We start from the raw sequence: 21,772 nt of genomic DNA, 5'->3' as shown, positions 1-21,772 counted from the left end.
ATAGTCTCTGTGATATACCAGATATTACTCTTGGCAAACATATTGAAAAGGTTGAGAGGAGGTATGAAAGACTTCAGGCCAAATGCTCCAATATAATCTGACCATGAAAGGTTAGCAGCGAATTCAGCTTGTGGAGGGGCACTCTTCTCTGGTTGTAGATGACATCTGCTGGGCCAGGAGCATCACACTTCAAGTCAGAGTCAGTAGGTGCACCAAGGGAAGAGAAGGGCAATATATCAGAGGCATAGTGAAGGAAAACTTCATTGCTTTAGTTCTCCACATCCCTGAGAACTCACCAGTGGCTCAGGTTAGAGCAGCCATTACGTTGCTTATGTGGATACCAGAGCTGGGCTAATGCAGGATCAGACGTACAAAGTGCTCCAGGATAGCCTGCCACCCTGTTGCCATGCAGAGCTCAAATGCAGGTGACAGTTGAGTTCTCCAGTTATAAGTTCAAGAAAAGCTTTGTATGGAAATTGATTTGGTTTCCTACCATATGACGAATAGAAGGCAGTTTACTCAGTAGTTACAGCAGGAAACTAGGAGTCAGAACTCTGGGCTCCATCCACAGCTGGCACACTGTAATTTTGGAGAAGTCACTTAGGCTATGTCTACATAGCAACTAGCAACAAGTTAGCATACTAAAATGTGGACTTTGCAGCTCAGGCTCTCGAGCACATCTAACCCCCGGTATCCAAGTTTGGATGGCTAGCCAGGGTCTTTGCTAGACCTTCAACACCCACCCTGCTATTTCTTAGTACTCTGAGTCTAGCTTGAACTGAGCTGGCACAAATCTGTATACCTAGGTTGGGAGGCTCCCTTCTACCAGCAGTGTAGACGTAGCTTAGGGTTTGATTTTCAGGGTTGTTGATCAGCCACAGTCCCCACGGAAGCCCATAGGAACTGTAGGAACGCAGTTTCCCTATGGGTAACATTGGGATAGTAAAACTTCATAGGACATTGTGTAATTTATTTGTACTTTAACAACACTTTTAGATCCTGGAATGAAAGGCACAATGCAAAGTACAAAATGTTCGTACAATATCGATAGGGTCCTGACCCATACACGGGACTCCCAGGCAATACCACAACACAGCTTATAAAAATTAATTAGTAGCAGTTGTAGTAGTGATAATACTTTTTAATAAAATGTTGAAATACTGTTCTGCTTTTTCTCTTAGATTAGGAATCAGTATTCATGACAGCAAGCTCTCTTATTTTGATTTCCTGAGAGCGATTGATGATGGCAGAGCATCTAAATACCAGCAGAGACAAAAGCCTGCTGCACCACCTGCAAGCTTTGCAATGCTCAGCTTAGAAAAGACCCTAATTAAGATAAAAGAAATAGTCACATCTTCCTATGATTTGTTATACAAGGTAGGTTGCATGTGGACATAATATTTAATTTCATTTCTTTATGCTTGACTGGGGGGCTAGCCCAGCTGTCTACAAGCATTTCTGCAGGCTGTGTGGGGTTCCCCAATCCCAGGCCAGAAGGAGCAGGGATAACTATAAAAGTAGCATGTTCAACCTCATTAGAGAAAGAACTTTCTATAGCACCTTTGGTGGTTACATAAAGCCACAACAAGTCACAGCAGCATATGGCTTTGTGAGGGCAGAGGTTGGTGTGTAAAAGGAGAAAACAGGATCCACAGAATTAATTAGGTTCATGTAAATTGTGAGTTAGCCATATTTGTAGCAAAACTCTTCCAAATAACTGGGAGGAGAATGCACAGTCTTCCCAAGTTGTGAGTTATTACTCATAGGGAGTACATGATACTGTGGTGGAGCATTATGGTTTTACCAACAAGAGTAGTGTAGGTCACTCCAGGGAGGCAGGGCTGAACGGTTGAAAAGAAAACTAGACTTAGAATCAAGAGTTCTCTTGACTCTGTGAAGTTTTGGACAAGTCACTTAACCTGATTGTGCCTCAGTTTTCCCATTTGTAAATTTGTGATAGTAATCATCATCCACTTTCATATAACATTTTGAGATTCTGTGGTTGAAAAGTGCTATTATTATTACTACTATTATTATTCCCAAATCTACCAAAAACCTGCAGCCAAACTAATTCTCGCAGAGTTCTTAATGTCCAATAGGATCGTGCTAGATTCATTCTTAAGCAACAGAAAGAACTATCAGACACACTTTGGAGGAAACATTGCTATCCCAAACCACAGCTGCATAGCCATGTGAACTGTAATGGACTCTGCTATATTGTGAGAGATGGCATGTCACAGAAGAGAAGTGAGATCCAATACAAAAAGGGTCACCGTTTTCTTAAAGTTTCAGTAGAAAGAGGGAAGGTTGAAAGTGTGACTCAATAAAGCCCAGCTAACTTTCCAAAAATATTAGACCATCTTCACAAAAAATCTACATCTTTAATAAAACACGAACATTAAAAAGTCTGAAAATAATGAAGGGCGACAGCAGAGTCCTAATTGCCATGTAACATTCCCCAATCACTTTTGCCTCACCTGACTCATCTTGCCCACCCCAACTTTATTTTTGCCCCTAAAACGTCTCATCAATATAAAGATCAAAATAAGTTGGGAATTTATAGAATGCCATTTGCTATTCAAGGGATCTATTTCCAATGTACTATAACATTAAAATGTATTACCACGTGACTTTACAAAAAAAAACAACCAACCAGATAAACCCCCCCAAAAACCCCAAACCCTGTGTGGTTTGCTAAGAAATACAGTAAAAAAAATACCAGCTTGTAAGGTCATTTTATGAAATTTTGTTAATAAAACTATTCTACTAAACCAAAACATCACAGCATGAAAGAGTATATGGAACTTTGACTGGGACTATATTGCTTTCAAATTAGTACAAAACATTTACATCTGTAAAATCAATGTTTATGTATTCAACTGCATATTTCTATTGTAGAACAAAACAAGAGAAAAAAGATAAAGCTGGGTAAGTGATTGTTAGTTGGCTGGAGTGACAGTGGACATACCTTGCCCCACACATTGGCTGCCCTAGACTCTAGTATGCCTTCTCAGTGCACTTACTGTCTACCTCTTCTGGTCTTTTGCACTCTCTTCAGTGTTCCCTCCTGACCCAGAATTCAATCTAATATATTTCCTGTGGAAGTCTTTGGGAACCACCTTTCATGTACAAAAAAACTGGAACATCTGAGAAAATCCGGTGCCCATAAAATTGGGCAGCTCGCAGTGTGTACTGAGCACCCTTCCAGATTTTTCAGGACAGTTACCTTCAAAAAAAGCAATGAACCTAAGAAAGCCTGGGTGGATGGTAACTGTAATACAAAAGCAAGAATGTGGGAACCAAGATGAGAGATTATTTGCTAACATGTTGATCTTTACACCTCCGAGAGTTACTGAGAATGGAGATCTTTCCCACAAAGTACTTTGCAGGGGAGAGAATGGGGAAAAAACTCCAACATTAGCTCAACCAGTCAGAAGTTTCTATCTGCTAGGAAACAGGAAACAAACTGGTGTATACAGCTAGTCAGATTTTCTCTATGGGGGCACTTTATCTCAAATATTTGTTATCTTTTTTATTTGGCTGGCAGGAATTCATGTTAACCTGTACCTGGGTTGCATATTTGGACATTTAAGCAATCAAAGATATAACGTCTCTCTGCTCACACTAAATACTTGTTTTTCAAAGATTCTGTTGATTGGGGAAAAGTATTTATTAATACATAAAATATAAGATTGATTTTGAAACTTATTGATTTCAAGACAATAATAAGCTTTTCATTTCCAGTAGGGGCTTCAGTAAAATGGTTATAAATGACTTGCATTTCTTCATAGCTAAAATATCTGGAGATAAAGAGGCATACATATATCAAATATGGCTTTACCTATACAATTTAGCCATTCAATATCAGCCATGCTAAAAAGAAATCTCTTCTGATATATGCAAAATTTTTAAAGTAATTTTTTTGTTGGTTTTGTCAGGCATTTTCTCTCTTTGATAAAGAAGGCACTGGGGCAGTAACAGCACTGGAATTCCACCAGGTACTTGACCATTTCTGCTTCAAACTAACAGACAAACAGTTCAGGCACCTACTCAAGAAACTAAAGCTTTATGAAAATCATACAGTAGATTGGAAATTTTTCCTGAAAAACTGTGATCTCCTCTTAGAGGTAAGACTAGCTACAAGCTGTTTGTTTTAAAAATGAATGAATTCAATAAACATGCTAATTCTAAACAAATGGTCAGATGCAGCTTCTCCCTTAGAATATCTCTGGCAGTCAATGGGATGTTAGGAATTTCCATGGAGAAAATTATGAGTAAAGGCAAGTGAATATGATCTTTCATATAAGGAAGAACATTCATTAGCATTAGCAAATTATGACATTAATTCTGCAAGTTTCTTCATGGGAACACAGAGGTTTTCCAGAATAGGATAACTAGTAAGGATGATGAATTACAGAAAGATGACTGAAGAACAGGCTTATTTAATTCACTCTTTTTTCCCATGATTAATCCAATGTTTTGCCCTCAACAAATATCTTAAAATGGGAATGGTATGTATACATCACAAAGGGCTAAATTCAGAGGTGAGTTTCAAGTATAGAGGCGGCTTCAGTTGGTGAAATATGAAGCTTCTTCTGACACTCTCAATTAGTGTGTCACACAAATTTGGACTCCTTCTAGACCTGTGTTTCCCAATTTTATTTGGACACAGAACCCTTTTAAACTCTAAAGAATTTTGCGGAACCCCTAATAACAGTCACAAATGGAGCTGAAAAAGTAGACCACAAATAAGTAAAGATAATAATAAACAACTGCTAAACAGGGTCATGAGATCAACATTTAGTTTAATTGCACATATTTAAAAACAAAAATCACATTTAATATGTACAAAACATAAAGCTAAAAAACTAATATGCATTATATTGGCAGTTTTCAATCCAAACAGTGTTTTATCTTCTTTTCTTGGCAAATTCTTTGTATATTTGGTTTAATACCAGAAAGTTGGATTTACATATCTGGCACAGCAGTCAGTCGATTTCTGTATTTCATTTTTGTTGCTGTGTAATTCAAGAACCCAGTTTCACACAAGTATGTGCTGGTGAAGGGTAACAACTGATGAATTGCATGTCTTGATAAAGCTGAATATTCTCGAGATAAGCCGCCTCAAAATATAATGAGAGAAACTGCTTTAAATTTTTGTATTAATTGGCCGTCTGAAGCGATTTCAATTAGGTTTTCATAATCTTGCGTAGGAAAAACCAACTGGCTTTTCTGTTATATTTAATGGATTTTGAATCCAGTTATTGGTTGGAAAACACTTCATGATGTTTGTGTATAAATTGCGAAGATGATCTGCAGTGTCCTAGCCAGGAGGGAGGGTACAGGAGAGAGCTTGGGGCAGGGTGTCAGAGCAAGCTGGGAATGAGGGGTTTTGGCGGTGGGCGGGGGAGTGGGCAAGGGGGTTTTGGGTGTGGGGTCTGGCTTGGCACCCTGCTGCAGCAAGGAAAGCCTCTAGGCAGCATGCTGTCATTCCCCCAGCAGGGGGGCGGGAGAGGGAGCTCAGTCCCCCAACTCCATGCAGTGGGGACCCCAGCACAGCTGCAGCACCAGCTCAGGTTCCCCACTGGCAGGACAGAGGAACAGTGGTGAAGAAACCCTGACCTTCCTCACTAGACCAGACTCGGCTGCTTCCCCAGCAGAGTGAGGAGGGTTGTGGGAGAGAGAGAGCAGCAGTGCAAAGGGGGCAGCGAGCCCGAGCATGCCCCGGAGGGGGGGAGGGGAGAAGAGCTCGAGCATGCCCCGGGGGCAGGGGCAGAGCCCCAGCTGAGTTCTATGCAGCCCCTGCTGGGGTGCAGGCAGCAGTTTAAAAATACCGAGGTCTGGGAGCTGCTACTCAGTGCCTCGGACCTGGCCACCGCCCCCTCACAGCAGCAGCAGTTGCTGTAACAAGCTGTTGCCTGCACATGAGGAGCAGGAGGCTGCACGGCACCAGAGGCTCTATGTGACAGGGGCTGTCCTGCGAGATGCGGAGGGGGCCGCGCCATGCGTGGTGGTGGGGCAGCTGCAGTGTGTGGTGGAGCAGCCAGAGCCATGCACCACCATCAGCCTGCCCCCGCTGGCAAAGCTCCAATGGGAGCTGCCTACACACTCTGAAGGGGAGGCGGGGAGTGAACAGAATTTTCTCACGGAACCCTTAGTTTCACTTTGCGGAACCCCGGGGTTCCACAGAACACCATTTGGGAAACACTGCTCTAGACTTAAGATTCTCACATTTAATTGTGGCCCAGTTGTGTTATCTGACACTTACGCCCGCCATGGAACCCTGATGGGATTTAGATTTACACTCAGACCCACTTAACAGTTTGGAACCTCTCTGCCCTCCACCCGAATGTAGGAATTAACAAGGCCAGGTAAGAAATTCTACAAAAGTTTCCATTCTATTTAATTTACACATTCCTACACCTTTTTTCAGTCGATTTGCATGTTCTACCATAGACTCTCTTACACAATGATAAATGGGTGTTAAGTAAGTCTGAGTGCGAGGGAGGCTAAATTATGCCACCTTGGAGTTTACTTCTAAATTTGGCCAAGAGTATCAAAAACTATTTTTTCAGTTAATATAAGAGTCCGTAAAAATAAAATAACTTGCATCCTATGTCTTAAAAAGCAATGAATGTTTCATTTGCAAAATATATGCTTGCAGCCCAAATAAAATGGAAAAAAAAATTGTCATCCTATGGAAAACCATAAAAAAAGCCTTTTACGGTATTACCATGGCAATAATAGAATGTTGTACAAAACAAATCCATACAGAACTATATGGTAATTAGGTATTATGTCATAATATAGCAACTGAAAAGCCAATGAAATTTCTATTTCGTGTCTGTTTATATTCCAAATGAAAAAGTCTGTTAGGCATTAAAGAACAGCAGCATTTGTTTCTTTCTTAAGAGGAAGAAAAGGACTGCAATTTTCAAATGAAGGAGGACCCATAAATAGCTTCAAAATGTTTGTAATATGTATATGTCATTTACCAATATGAATATTTACATTCGCTGTAGGGTTTATTATAAGTGCAACTGTGTCCATAGTTTAATAGGATAGCTTGAAATAGTGTCTGTGAATTCAGCATTTACATTTATAATTTTGTGTCTATTGCTCTGTCACTAATAGCAGGAAAAGCCTAGTTAAGTCCAAGTAGAGTAAAAATAGTGTTAATTACAGCACTTTAAATTAAAAAAAAAACTTTACATTTTCATCATATTAGTAAAATAATACCCTATCTAACATGATAGATTATCTGGGTTCTTAGATTTGATGCATTTGTGTTCATGTATGCATAGAATTAAAACACCTGATTCACAACTTTGTTAATCCAGATCCAATAACATATTAGTTTTATGAGTGTATTAGCATGCAGGAATAATCATCCCTGAGCAAGCTTTAACATTAGATAACTATTTTTGATACCTAGAGTTGTTTCTGGTATATCTTGATTTACCAAGGGTATGTCTACACTGTGCGCTTATTTTGGAATAAGCTATATTTATATTTCAAAATAGCTTATTTCAAAATAGCGCATCTACATAGCAAATGCCCACTGACATAGCACTGAGCTATTTTGAAATAGAGCGTCCACACTCGTCGGATGCTGAATCGCATTTAAGGCCACCTGGAAGCACTTCAGGCAGGGCATGAGGACAGCACTTAGTTCCTGGAGCTGCTGCCTGAGGCTGTCTCAGGCTTGTGCTTAAAGAGACTTCCCTGTATAGCCATGTCTCAGGGCTCTTCTCCTTTGCCTTCTACATTAAAGGACAGCAAACCCATCTCACTGTGTGCTCTGGTTGCCCTTGTGGACACCACAGCACTCAAGCTATGGTGCTGGACCTCCCTCCGAGCAGTTGACGGCTCTTACAACACATGCTGCACCTGCTGGTGAAGTTTCTGCAGGTTGCCCTCACTGGGCACCTCCTCTCCTCTCACCATGTGCTGCTCATGCAGCATGACTCCACCTGCCCTCCCCTGCACACCATTTATAGTTTCTGCAGGTTGCCACGACTGGACACCAGTTCCGATTGGTGGGAGCGAATTGTCATGGAGTGGTGGGACGATCAGTAGTGCCTCCAGAATTTCCGCCTGTGGAAGGACACCTTCATGGAGCTGTGTGAATGGCTCACTCCTGCCCTTACATGACAGGACACCCTCATGGACCTAGCATCTCCCTCCAAAAGAGGGTCGCCATCACTATTTGGAAGCTCGCCATGCTGGACAACTACCGTTCTGAGGGGAACCAGTTCGGCGTGGGGAGATCAACCATCAGGGCTATGCTCATGCAGGTATAACTCTCTCGTGCTATTGTCCCAGGGGGGCTGTGAACTGCTGGAATGGGGTACCCTAGGGAAGGGGGAGAGGTGGTGGTGGTGGTGGACGTGCCCTCCCTGGGAGGTTTTTCAGTCCCACCTTCACAAAGCCCTGCTGGGGATGGGGTAAGTAGGGGTTGCTCCTGGTGTGTGAGTGGGGGGAGGGGCAGGCAGGAGGGGGCAGGGACCTCCTTAGGGCTCTGGAAACTCTGTGATTCTCTGTCTCCTATAGGTGGTGAGGGCCATCAACACCATCCTGCTGTACAGGGTCATCAGCCTAGGTGATGTGGACCCCATCATTGCTGGCTTTGCTGCTGTGGTGGGAAGGGAAGCCATTGACGGCACCCATATCCCCATCTGTGCACCAGGCATCTGAATACATCAACTGCAAGGGGTACTTTTCGATGGTCCTGCAAGCCCTTGTGGTCAGTTCACAGACATCAACGTCAGCTGGTCGGAGAAGGCACACGACGCCCGTGTCTTCAGGAACTCCAGCCTGTTCCAGGAGCTGCATGCCAGCACTTTTTCCACGACTGCACCATCAGGTCGGGGACATGGACAATTCGATGTGCACTGTAGGAGGACACAGCCTACCCTCTCCTCTGTTTCCCCGGCTAATGAAGCTCTATACCCGACACCTTGACCAAATCAAGGGATGCTTCAAGGCTGTGGAGTGCGCCTTTGGTTGTCTGAAAGGTAGGTTCCATTGCCTCCTCACCTGGATGGACCTCGGTGAGTAGAACGTCCTCCAAGTGGTGGCTGCCTGCTGTGCCCTCCACAACCTCTGTGAACATAAAGGGGAGACATTCCTGCTAGGGTTGGGGGCAGAGGCCAAGCAGCTCACCAGGGCCTTCAAGCAGCTGTGTACGGCTGCCATCCGGCAGGCCCATCGGGAGGTTATGTGCATCCTGGAGGCCCTGAGGGAGAGTTTCAGCCAAGGCCAGCTGTGAGAGTCTCCCCTGGGCCTCCTCACAAGGGCCTCTTCAGTGGGCCAGTGGGCCTTTTCTTCTGCACCCCTCTCTTCCCCTGCCTTCTATCCCCCTTCCCTTCTCCCCCCTTGCTCCTGTGCAGACGCAATAAACCACGCCTTTTGTTTTGAAAGAATAAACTGGTTTTGTTTAACTGGGGTAAATGTAACTGGGAGGGACTGGGGAAAGAACCTGGATGGGGTAGGAAGGTGCAAGGGGGAGGAGCAGAGGCTCAGGGATGGGGCTGAGACTGGCACCTGCCTCTTGTTTGGGGCCCTCAGCAGCCACGGGGGGGGGGGGGGAGTTAGGGAGAGAAGGTGGGTGAGGAGGCAGGATTAGGAGCAGCAGCAGGATCAGAAGTGCAGCAGGAGCAGCCACCAGGCAGTCAAGGGCAGCGGTGAAAGCTGTGCACGTGGTCCAGGCCTGCTGCAGCAGCTCCTGCCAGGTGTTTTGGTGAAGCTCCAGGTCCACCTCAAGTCTGTCATCCTGTCAGTCCAGAGAGCACTGCAGGGCATGCAGGCAGGAGATGTGCTCCTTCTGACAGTTTTCCTGGGCTTGCCTTCACCTGTGGGTCACGTGGGGTTGGGAGGATGGCGCAGGATATGTGGCTCAAACCTCACTCGGAGCTGGTCCAGCTGTGGAGAACAAAGAGATGGGCAGTCATCCCAGGAGACACAGTGCATGAAGCCCAGCCTTCATTTCTGAGCTGACACCGAGAGGGCTCAGGTCAGATGAAGGGATTGTACTTCTAGCAAGGCTGACTGAGGCTGGACAGAGGGCCCTTTCCTCCAGGGACACAGATGTCCCAAGGGGGAGCCTCGCTACCCCCACACTCTGGGGACAAGTAGGAATGGGAATGTGCCGGCGGGAGAGGGCAGCTCAGCTTCTGTCCATGCCGTGCACACACCTGGTCCTGCAGTGGTTGCATCCACAGAGAGAAAACTTGTATCCCTGCCTGCTGGAGGAGAAGGGGGCAGGTGTTGGGGGGAGGTGTGTGTGAGCGGCAGACACCGCTTGCTGGGAAGGGTGTGCCAGGAGTCCCATGTGTGTCTAGAGACTACAATGGGGTGCGGGGTGGAGCTGATCATAATAAGAGTAGGCCTGCGGTGCCACCCTAGAGTGGGAGCAGCGCTCCCTGGCCTTGGCATGGACCTGCCTGAGCTCCTTGATCTTCATGCGCACCTGCTCTTGGGTGTGCATGTGGCCCTTGTGGCCCAGGCTCTCAGCCATCCGGCCATAGACATCCACATTCCTGCATGGGTTGTGGAGATCCTGGAAGTTTGCCTCCTTTCTCCAGACCTCAGTGAGGTCCAGGATCTCCGCCGAGACCAAGAAGGCGCTCGCCTCTTCTGTCCCTGGGCAGAGTCCTGGGAGCTGGCTGCCTGCTCGGCTGCAACCTCGGAGAGCTCAGATGGAGCATGGGGAGGGGGTCGCTCATGGCAGCGGAGACAGCTGTGATGGTTGCTGCTATGTGGCACAGGGCTGTCGGGGCCTGCCTTGTGCCACAAACTCTTTCCCAAGTGGCTGTGGCTTTAAGGGCTGCAGGGGAAGGGGCTTGCTGTGTAGACGCCCACTTTAACTAGCATTATTTCAAAATAACGCTGCTGTGTAGACATGCCCCAAGGGGCCACCCTCCTTAATTCCTGTTGAAAATGTTCAGCATGTCACTGGATCAGGCTCTTAACAAATCTAATTCTGCATCAGAAACTTCTTTAGTGCTGAATATTTCAAGATCCTGGCAGTTGTTAAGCCTCTTACTTCAGCAGGAAATTAAGATGCTCAATATCTTGCTGGAGATGCTTAGTATTTCACAAGATTGAACCTTAAATTGCTTCTGTTTGAACAGCATTTTTTTCTTCTCAGTGAATCAATATGTTTCTGGCACTTGGATATGCTGTGCGTGGGATAGATGAAATAAAGCTATCAGTTAAAATTCCAAATCTCTGCAAGTGGGAGAATTTTACTTAAAAGCAATATGGACAAGATCCATAGTATCAGGTCAACTTCTAGATCCCATCAAATCTGATGTTTTCAGTCTGAGTTCAAATGAAAATTCTATTCCTTTGCAATTTTTTCCCATTGTGGGCCCACACTCATACCTGGGCTGGGGCATAAGTTGCAAGGGGAGGCTGGTAATTTAACTTTCCATTTCTTCCAAATATACAATAAATTTGATTTGTAAAGTATGTAACTAAATTAATGAGCTATGCAATTCATCCAAGCACATTATGAAGTCTTATCATTATGTTATATAACTTGATCACTGAAGTATATGCAAAACTAACTAGTAAAGTATTCAGCTTGATCATTAGAGCATGAAAATTTTTTTGAACTAGTAAAGTCTGGGATGACTTTTGTCTCAAATGACATTTCATAAGTAAAACTTTCAAACACAAAAGAAAACTTTTACAAGCCCAGGAGCAACACAGGTTTAAGCTCTATTTTATGCTTAGAAAATTGCTGAATAAGGGTAGTTGAGAAATTATTTCAAAATTATGATTCATCATTAAAAAGTCTTTGGATGGTTCTGATGTAAGCTAATGAGGCTTGTATTTGGATTAATTATATATAATACAAACAACAATAGGTCTGATCTCATTTAGATGAGTGAGATGTTGACAAACTCAAAATTTTCTGTAGAAGTACTGTCAAAAATAAGTGTAAAGAAATGTAAAGCATTTTAAGCAATATCATTGAAGTGTGATAAAGATAAGGAGGTGAGCGAGAATTCTGTTTGGGTCATGTACCTCTGATATTACTAAGCAGCTACCTAAGAGTGAGCTGGTGGTATAGCAATAGCTGAGAACGGGATCACATTTGATGTTGTGATGCTGCTAATGAACAAAGAACACTTCTTAGAATGTAACGTCTTCCTCCTCAGTGTCTGTCCTCCATGCAGCCCTCTGTGTCACCTCTCCAAACTCCCGCACCTAGACTCCTGAACCTCTCTCCTCTCACCTGTTGGTCTCCTATCTCAACTGCAGGTAGTCAGGGGAGCCGACAGACTTGCCAGGCCTCTAGGCAAGCGAGGGGGGCCCAGCTTAACAACTGAAGAAGGGCTGAGGCCCTGGGCAGAAAGAGTAGGGCTGGAGCAGCCTACCCTGTGTGTCCCCCAGACCACACTGCTCTCCTCTCGGCACTGTCGAGACTGGGCCGTCTGCAGCACCAGTGGTGATTTAAAGGGCCCAGGCTACTGTGGAAGTGGTGGTGGCCAGGAGTCCCAGGTCCCTTTGAATCGCCAGGCCCTGAGATAGTTGCCCCTTATGCCCCTGTCAGCAGGCCTGCAGGTAGCTCAGCTGTGTAGCCCACCCAACCCACTTGCATCTGTGGTCGTACCACAAGGAGCCTGCTCCAGCTGGGGTCATTGGACTGGCAGAGTGGGAAGTGCTGAGCACTCTGGCCTCCTGCCAGTGCTGCTGGGAGTGGGAAGGGGGGAGGGAGCTGTAATGCTGGAGGGCCTGATCCTGCTATCACCCCATTTTTGCACCGTCACACCAGCTCTGCATCTGGGGCAGGTGCCTCTTCCATGCCACCCTAGTTATGGTACTGAGGATGTCACATGGGCCAGATCTCTGTGCCGGCTCGGCCACCTGCTGGCTGTGGGCTTTGAACCACTGGTCTAGACCGAGGCCCCTGGGGAGTTGCGAGATGATTCCAGAGGGACTGCCAAGCAGGGCTGGCATTAGACTCACTGGGACCCAGTCCAGAAAGCTGAAACCCCATTATGCTGAACCACATCCCAGAGCCCTGAGCCCCAACACCAAAGGCTGAAGCCTGAGCAACTTAGCTTCACAGTTCCCCTGTGGTGTGTGGCCTGTGGCAGTTGCTGGCCCTGGCTTTTGTATGGAGAAGTACAGTTGTTGTGGCACTTTGTACAGCATGTTAAGGGGGGCTCAGAAAGGAAAAGGTGGAGAACCCTGCTCAAGACCATGGAGCAGCTGAAGAGATGCTCCACCACGCCTTCTGTGCTGGCTTGCCCTCCACAGGGCCAATGAGGCCAGGCTGGAGCTCCTCTACATTAGAAGAAGGGAGTAATGCATTTGCAAGGTCTGCATTTGGCCCAGTGGGAGCTGCATTTGACCAAGATCAGGCCTAGGATAAAGTAAATAAAGATTTGCTGAACTAGTAAAGTGATTTGCAGGGAGGAAAAGCTAAAGCCACCATTAAAACCTTTAGTCCAGGGAGATTCTACCGTGTCTAGCTTTTCACAGAGGAGCAGCAGCACAATGGGAAAAGATGGGCTAAGAAGAGAAAAGATCAGAAGCGATGTATGGGCCCCACTCTGTAAGGTGCTTACTATTCTCTTCTTTAGTGGGAATCAAGGACACTCACCAACTTGCAAAAAGCTCTCCACACCCTTAGTAGCCAAGCCCAGCAATGAACACGGTGAGACTAGGTCAGAATGAGGTGAGAAGAAAAGGGAGCGGGGACAGAACATTGCTCCTGCCTATTCCAAGACATGGGATCTCAGCTATGCTCAGTTTCTATTGGGTATACTTGGGAAGGGGGCACAAAGAATTCAATTGTGGCTCCTAGCTCCTGGCACCTCTGTTGGCTCCCATTCATTTTATGTGTGTGCTCTTCTAATGTATACCTGCTGGGTATACATGGCCCTCTGGAGCTAAAATTGAAGTACAGCATACTCCCTTCTACAGCAGAGCAATTTCCAGGTGAAAAAATCAGCTGATTTCTAAGCTCTTTGCGCTGCCAGGGCAGCCGAAATATGTGGTCCAGTGTATTCTTTCTACATATTCTCTGTGGCTGTGTCTACACTGGCAAGTTATTCCGGAAAATCAGTTGCTTTTCCGGAAAAACTTGCCAGCTGTCTACACTGGCCGCTTGAATTTCCAGAAAAGCACTGACGATCTCATGTAAAATCATCAGTGCTTTTCCAGAAAAACTATGCTGCTCCTGTTCGGGCAAAAGTCTTTTTCCGGAAAACTGTTCCGGAAAAGGGCCAGTGTAGACAGCACAGTACTGTTTTCCGCAAAAAAGTCCTGATCGTGAAAATGACGATCGGGGCTTTTTTGCGGAAAAGCGCGTCTAGATTGGCCCCGGACTCTTTTCCGGAAAAAGTGCTTTTCCAGAAAAGCGTCCTGCCAATCTAGACGTGCTTTTCCGGAAATACTTTTAACGGAAAACCTTTTCCGTTAAAAGCATTTCCGGAACATCATGCCAGTGTGGACGTAGCCTGTGTGTATATGTTGGGGAAGAAGTATAACATTGCTCCTTTTACATTTTGTCTTTGCTCCAGAGGCCATGTCTGTCTATCATCTCCTCCCACTCATTAGTCCCCTTCATCTCAGCATTTTTTACAAGGATGGAAGATTTCTAAAAGAAGTTCATCCCTCTTAAAACTTGCTAGCAGAATGCTGGGCCTTGAGGATTCCAGCACAGGAGGAGGTGACTGTCAGGAAACACACAAGAGATGTCACTGCCCATAAGGTAGAAAAACTTAAACGAAGAGAAGAAAAGTTAGGGAAGAGCCAGAGAAAGAGACCCCTGGGCAACAGGGAGGGGTCACAACAGGTGGATGGGGAGACAGAAATGCTGGAGAAGAGAGGAATGATCTGGAGGGAAGAGTTGCACAGCTATAAAGTTGTCTCTGGACAAACCTCCAAAGGTACTTTGTTAAAGGGGCTTTACACTGCTGGAAATTAGAAGTTACACCAGCATAACAAGAGGTTAATGGAGTGGTAAAACAGCTATATTAATCCTATGCATACATAAACACAAATGTATGAGATTTGAGAACCATCTATTTTATCATGTTGTTTCTGATATCGCTTTGTGATCAAATGACTTTGACCTCTGTGCAAAGTGCTAGACAATAGCTCTTGTTCAAAGGGCCTTTCTGCTTAGAAAGACAGAATTCTTTCCTGACACCCCCCAGAGGCTAATGCTGTATTTAGCTCTGGGGCTTCCTCGCAACATTGGAGCATTTGCAAGGTTTATCTTCACTGTGGCAGCCTCCATACCCCAGATCTCTTTAAAGCAGAGATGGGGAACTTTTTTGGGTTGAGGGCCGCTGACCCACAGGAAAATCAGTCGGGGGCCACACACAAGTGAAAAGCACAAAAAAACCCCAAACCCTCACTGACGTGGCCTCTGACTAAATAGAAAGATGCTTTCCACATTCTGCTCGCACACCAGAGCCTGGGGGGGGGGGGAGGGGGGGGCCAGGATAGTAGATTTTGTGTGCTCCAGCCCCACAGTTGAACAGCAGAGGGTGTTTGAGTGCCAGCACGGGCTTCCCAATGCTGCAGTGGAGGGAGCCCTGAGATTCAAGGGTTGAATCCAGTAGCATTCAGTATCCTGTAGCATTTCTACTAGCTGCTAAGTGAGGCAAAGCACATCTTCCACTTACCTACAACTTTGCTCCCTACCTGCCCAACACCTCCTCACATTCTTATCCTGAACTTCCATTTAGGCCTTAGTGGTTAAAATGCACAGGGGAGGTAGCTGATCTCCCTCCTTTTACAGGTGTAGATCATTGTGACATGATCTGGGCTACAGTAAATGCTTTGAAAATTGATTGTTTTGTATTAAGAGCAGAGTTTGACTAACACTGTTTGTTATTTAACTCCTTAGTTACTTTAGTTAAAGTTAGAAGAACTTGTAGGGTTGCCAGATACTTTAAAAAAAAATAATGAACATGGCAGGGAAAAAAATTGGTTGAGCGCAAAAAAAAAAAAAAAAAAGGTTACTGCACCCTTTAAATCTCTGCCGGGGGAAGAATGTGCCCACCAGCCTACCATCCGAGAAAAACAGAAAATACCAGACATTTTACATGTCCAGTATTTTTGGGTATTTTTTTTACCGGACAAATTCCACAAATACCAGACGAAAACCAGATACCTGCCAACCTTAGGAACTTGGGTGAAGCAAAAAACAGGACTATGTAGCACTTTAAAGACTAACAAGATGGTTTATTAGGTGATGAGCTTTTGTGGGCCAGACCCACTTCCTCAGATCAAATAGTGGAAGAAAATTGGCACAACCATATATACCAAAGGATACAATAAAAAAAATGAACACGTATGAAAAGGACAAATCAAATTTCAGAACAGAGGGGGGATGAGAGAGGGGAAGGTAAATGTCTATGAGCTAATGATATTAGAGATGATAATTGGGGAAACTATCTTTATAATGGGTAAGGTAATTAGATTCTTTATTCAAACTCAGGCGTAAAGTGTCGAATTTAAGCATGAATGACAGTTCAGAGGATTCTCTTTCAAGTCTGGTATTAAAAGGTCTTTGAAGCAGGATGCAGGTAATCAAGTGGTTGAGACAATGCCCTTTCTGGTTGAAATGGCAATAAACTGTTTTTTCTTTGTGATCCTGTCTAATATCTGTTTTGTGGACATTGATTCTTTGGTGAAGTGTCTGAGACGTTTTTCCAATGTACATAGCAGACGGACACTTTCGGCACATGATAGCATAAATTATATTTCTGGATGAGCAGGAATATGTGTTCTTGATCTTATAACTCAATTGGTTAGGAACTTGGGGTTCTCTTACCTCAGGTGAGGGAGGTGTTCAGCAGCACCTCCATCAGAAGGTGAGGAATGAGGTAAAAGGTGATTAGCCCAAACCTATTAATATGTTCTTCTTATTTAAAAACAATTCTTAGGCACACAGCTGACTGTGCAAATCTTATTAATTTAAAAAGGGATTGTAGCCATTTACTGAAACAGAGGCCGAATTGGGCCCATAGTAAATTATTTTCCCTATTGAAAAGTCTCTTGTATAATGGTTGTGTTTCTTTTTGATCTGATCTTCCATAGTAATAATATTTCATCTAACTATTGCTGAGCTGGAAAGTGTGGGTGGTGAGTGGGCAGTGAGGTGGATGTCAGTGCATCTGTGTTCAAAACAAGTGTATGAGATGCATCAAACTTTCATTTTCAGTGTATTGTTTTCAAAGCTGACACACTGTTATTCCTTGGTATATATGTAGTTCTATCTAAAATGCTATTCGGATCAGTAGTGTTCTGCAAGCCAAAAATCTACTCTGTCTTATAGATACAGTATACTAATAAAACCCACCAAGCACTGTGTATTTGGAGCAGTAAGTTTTCAGAGTTAATAACGGTTGTGCTTTGTTATTTATTAAATTTATGAATAACAAAATATGGAAGTCAACGTAGCTGCCAAAGAGTTAAATTTTCAAAAAGTTAAAATTAATTAAAACCGTGCAACTGAAACCCTGTTCACACCTTCAAATTTTAGCTCTAAAAAGCAGCAGCAAATGTCAGATTTTAAGTGAAGCTACGTCTTCTTTATAAATTCAATTTCAGCAACTACAAAATATGGAGTTATATTTAAGATAATTGAATCATTTTAATAGGAAATACTTAGTTTTCAGGCTTACATGCCAAACTTCAACACAGTGTAATTTCTAAATTCTTGAAAGCAACAGTTTCATAACACAAATGGTAATTATTTTTACTACAGCTAATATGCTAGCAAGTACTGCTCATATAAAAACCTATTATAAACACTTCAGCTTTTAATTCAAGGACATTTCTTAAAATATTTTAAATGATAGTATTTTATTTTATAGATTCATAACTTTAAAAGTACAAGTTTTGCCCGTCAAAGTAATACTAGATATCAAAAAAAAGAAACAGATGGCTTTTGGTCTTGCACTCTACTTTCCTTGTCAATTCTCACAAGATCATTATAATTGAATGGAAAGGATAATATGTTTCTTCCATAACTACAAGAACCTCTCACCGAATCAGAAAAGACATCACTATCTTCAGCAAATAGAAGTTTTCAATTGTAATCAAGAAAGTAAGAGAATAAATAGAGAGGAATTGTGTATGCAGACACTGAATCGGGTCCATGCTGTTGTTAAGGAATTAAGACTGCCAGACATTGTACATGCATAATTCCTTTCTAGGTTTCTAGGGCTATGTCTACACTACAGAGTTTTTGTGGAAAAATGGCCATTTTCCTGCAAAAACTCGCAGAGTGTCCACACCTCAAGTGCATTTTTGAGCAAGTAAATCGAACGATCAGAGGGGTTTTTGCACAATTGGTAATCCTCATTCTATGAGTAAGAACGCCTTTTTGCACAAGAAGAGGGAAGAGGAAAAAGCACAAGTGCCCTGGTGGCTATTCTGTACATAGCAATCACTGCTTACTTGCGAGAGAGCATCCAAGCAGTTTAGACCAGTGTTTCTTAAACTGTGTTCCGTGGCACACCAGTGTGCTGTGAGGGAGTTGGAGGTGTGCCACGGAGAAGAACAGAGTTCAAAATGGCCACCCTTAAAGGGACAGGCGACTTTTTTCCCCCTCAATAACTTTCCCCCAACCCTATTTTATTTATTTATTTATTGCTCAACAAAAAGTTCTTGGTGTACCTCATAAAAAAAAATTATTGTTTGGTGTTTCTCCGTCTTAAAAAGTTTAAGAAACACTGGTCTAGACACTCTTGCAAAAGCACATCACTTTTTCAATGCGCTTTTGCAGTGTGGATGCACTCTTGCACAAGAAGTTTTTGTGGAAGATCTCTTCCGACAAAAGCTTCTTGCGTAAAAAGCCTGCAGTCTAGACGTAGCATAGGTCTTTCTGAATACCAAAAGGCATTGCACTTCTGTTGTTAATTATTATAATAAGGTAAAAAGACATTAGTACAAATTGCTTGGGAGTGTTTCAGAGAATAACACATTTTAGAGGGCTAGCTTTCCATATTTATTTTCAAGAACTTTCATGTAATTTTGTTGTACATAGGATTAATTGATCCATCTTAATATTAAGAAAAATTAGAATAACAGCAATAAAAAAGAGGGTTACTAGATCTGTTTGCAAAACTCATGCTTACAACTGGAAAATTTGAAAAAGTTACAACTTAATGCACCAGCTCTGACAATCCACAATGTACACCTCATTGTCCCACATTGAACACCTCTAAAAGCTTTATACAATGGAGCTGTGGTCCAGTGCTTAAAAAATTAATTGGACTGGGAGTCAGGAGTTCTGGGATTTTTCCTAGCGCTTCCAGTAACTTGATGTGTGATTTCAGTCAGTCTTATCTTTTCTGTAACTGAGTTTATCTACTTTTATAAAAAGGGGATAACAACTATTAATCTGCCTCAGAGAACAACTGTTCAGTATCAATAATAAGCTTTTGGATCAGTGCTAGATAGAAACAACTTCTATTTTATACTGACTTTCCAGTATTAATTGCAGTTTGTTTCATGGACCTCTGCTAGGATTTCAGAGCCCAACCCTGGACCCAGGAGCTCTGCAGACTGCGTGGATTCTGCAGGCACAGAAAATCCTAAGAAGGAAGCACTCTTCTGGGGCACCCATGAATTACTTACATGGCTGCCAAATTCTTTCCTAGATTCCGAAATATGTTCCACATGATTGTCTCATATGTCAGTCAGATGCTGGGAAGCTCATGACCATGCACAATGCCTCTGTGACATCTAGAAGTTCATGGGTTCTTCACTGCCTTTCCTAATCTGGGGGGAAGTTTAGAGGAGCTGTATGGGTCAAATAGTGTCTTTATATCCTAACTACTGAGACAATGAATTTTGTACACTGAGCAAACTTCTACTAGCTTCGAGCATCCCATTGTACAGACAGTTTACACAGTCTGATGGTCTTTTGTGCCCTAGTGATCCGTGACAACTGGGATCAAGATTGGTCTGTTGATTACTACAACAAAATGTATTATTCTGTTATTTTGTGGGAAGATTACTTTTCAATAGTATGTGTGAAAACAGGTTAGTTAGCTGTCTACCCTTGTAACTGAAGGAAAAAGCTGGTGTATTAGTGCTTAGCATTTCCAGCTCATTTGATAGCAAATTTTGATTTTAGGACTATGTTTAAAAGATTTCATGCTTGTATTTTATCATTGATTACGAGGCGGGACAGTCCTCTGCTGGTGTCAACCAGTATAGCTCCATTAACTGAGGCTCTGATTCATGATAAAAGCATACCACAATAAACACAAAGATAAATACAAGATGGAAACTTTATCTATGGTTATTTTGCAATATGCCATTTTTTCTTTTGGCCATATTTTTACAACAAACGTGGTTTCAAGTTTAAAGATTACTTTTTCAAGATAAAGTATTATCAAGAATGTTTAGTATTCGTAACAGAGGGTGTTGTAGTTTATCCCCCATGGCACCTCCATCAAACATTGAGGAAAATGCTACTTTAAGCTCATACCTTTTTAGACCTCTGTAAAACCCAACTTTGAATTTCTTTGCTTTTATTGGCTTAAGTTTCACCCTTTGCATCATGTCAATGTAGATTTTTTTCTTTTCAATAGTAACATGACCTGTTTTCTCCTTCATGGTATATACCAGCATTCCTTGAAATAGATTGAACTACAAGGCTGCCTTCTTCATACACTTTCCCTCTATGGCTGGCTGAAGGCCACACCATGATTTATAATTAGTTCTGCAAATTCATCACTCATTCTGTGTGTATGTTTTGTCTAGACGGAGGAAGGACAGAAAGTCGCTCAGCCTAAAAGTTCTCAGGAGCTGTCAAAGAAAGAGATCCTTACACGAATACAAGAAGTAGTGACTGCTCGCTTTAACACCATTACACAAGAATTTAAAGATACTGATTGCGAAAAAGTTAATACAGTATCAAAAGAGGACTTCCGGGGTATTTGCAACCGTTACTTTCTGCTTCTGACAGACGGACAAGTAAGAAAAAATATTATTTAAATTTATAACTAATTAAATTGGCGTAGGGTTTTGGAGAGTATATATACATGCTAATGCATATATACAAGTAGCCTGATATCTTTGGAGCAAAACAAAAAGGATTGGAGAACATTATTCCATAATGTAATTTTGAGGGATTGCTTTTTCAATATTATCTGAATATGTGTGTAAACTACAATAATTGCATGCTCCCTAAAGGTAGGCAGTACATAGTGCATACCTACTCTAGGGTGCCAGCACAATAAATTCACATTTCAATTGCAGAAATCCTTAGGCACATTTTTAGACCTATATCATACAGTCCTGATGAGGATTCTCTCTCTCTTTGTTGCATGACCATTCATCTCCGATGTCTCAACTGGATCCTCATGGTTTTGGTTAAATTCGGTTTTCAGATACACAGTGCAGATTACCGCATGTAGCTGAAAGCAGAACTTGGTCTCATGTCCAGTTTTGCCCTAAAACATATGATCACAACCCCTATTAACTTAGTGAAAGTTACATCCTCTTACATGTGAGGAAAACGAGTTCCTCATCTGTTTTCTGATTTTGCGGACAATTTTTAGGTCTTTCTGGGTGGCAGACCCTGCAAGCCAGGGTGGAAATCAGATCAGGTTTTCTCTAATGGTCAGATTCTCAGCTGGTGTAAATGGGCATAGCTCCAGTTAATTCATTGGGGCTGTGTCTAGACTGCCAAGTTTTTCCGGAAAATCATCTGCTTTTCCGGAAAAACTTACCAGCTGTCTACACTGGCCGCTTGAATTTCCGGAAAAGCACTGAC

At 43.1% G+C, this 21,772-nt stretch overlaps 1 protein-coding gene across 5 annotated transcripts in view; it reads left to right on the top strand.

Moving 5' to 3' along the window:
- The window catches only part of EFCAB6 (EF-hand calcium binding domain 6), a 158,218-nt gene that overhangs the window by 112,925 nt on the left and 23,521 nt on the right, over positions 1-21,772 (top strand). For all 5 annotated transcript variants that reach the window (XM_075899557.1, XM_025187059.2, XM_075899552.1 and 2 more), the window contains 3 exons: positions 1,182-1,377; positions 3,939-4,127; positions 20,758-20,970. In XM_075899557.1, the coding sequence (XP_075755672.1) occupies positions 1,182-1,377; positions 3,939-4,127; positions 20,758-20,970 (598 nt within the window). The remainder of the gene's footprint in view (positions 1-1,181; positions 1,378-3,938; positions 4,128-20,757; positions 20,971-21,772) is intronic.

Source organism: Pelodiscus sinensis, chromosome 1 (genome assembly GCF_049634645.1).
Source record: "Pelodiscus sinensis isolate JC-2024 chromosome 1, ASM4963464v1, whole genome shotgun sequence".
Classification (NCBI taxonomy): domain Eukaryota; kingdom Metazoa; phylum Chordata; order Testudines; family Trionychidae; genus Pelodiscus; species Pelodiscus sinensis.
Note: the sequence above shows the minus strand (reverse complement) of the source record. Positions and strands in the feature narration are given on the sequence as shown.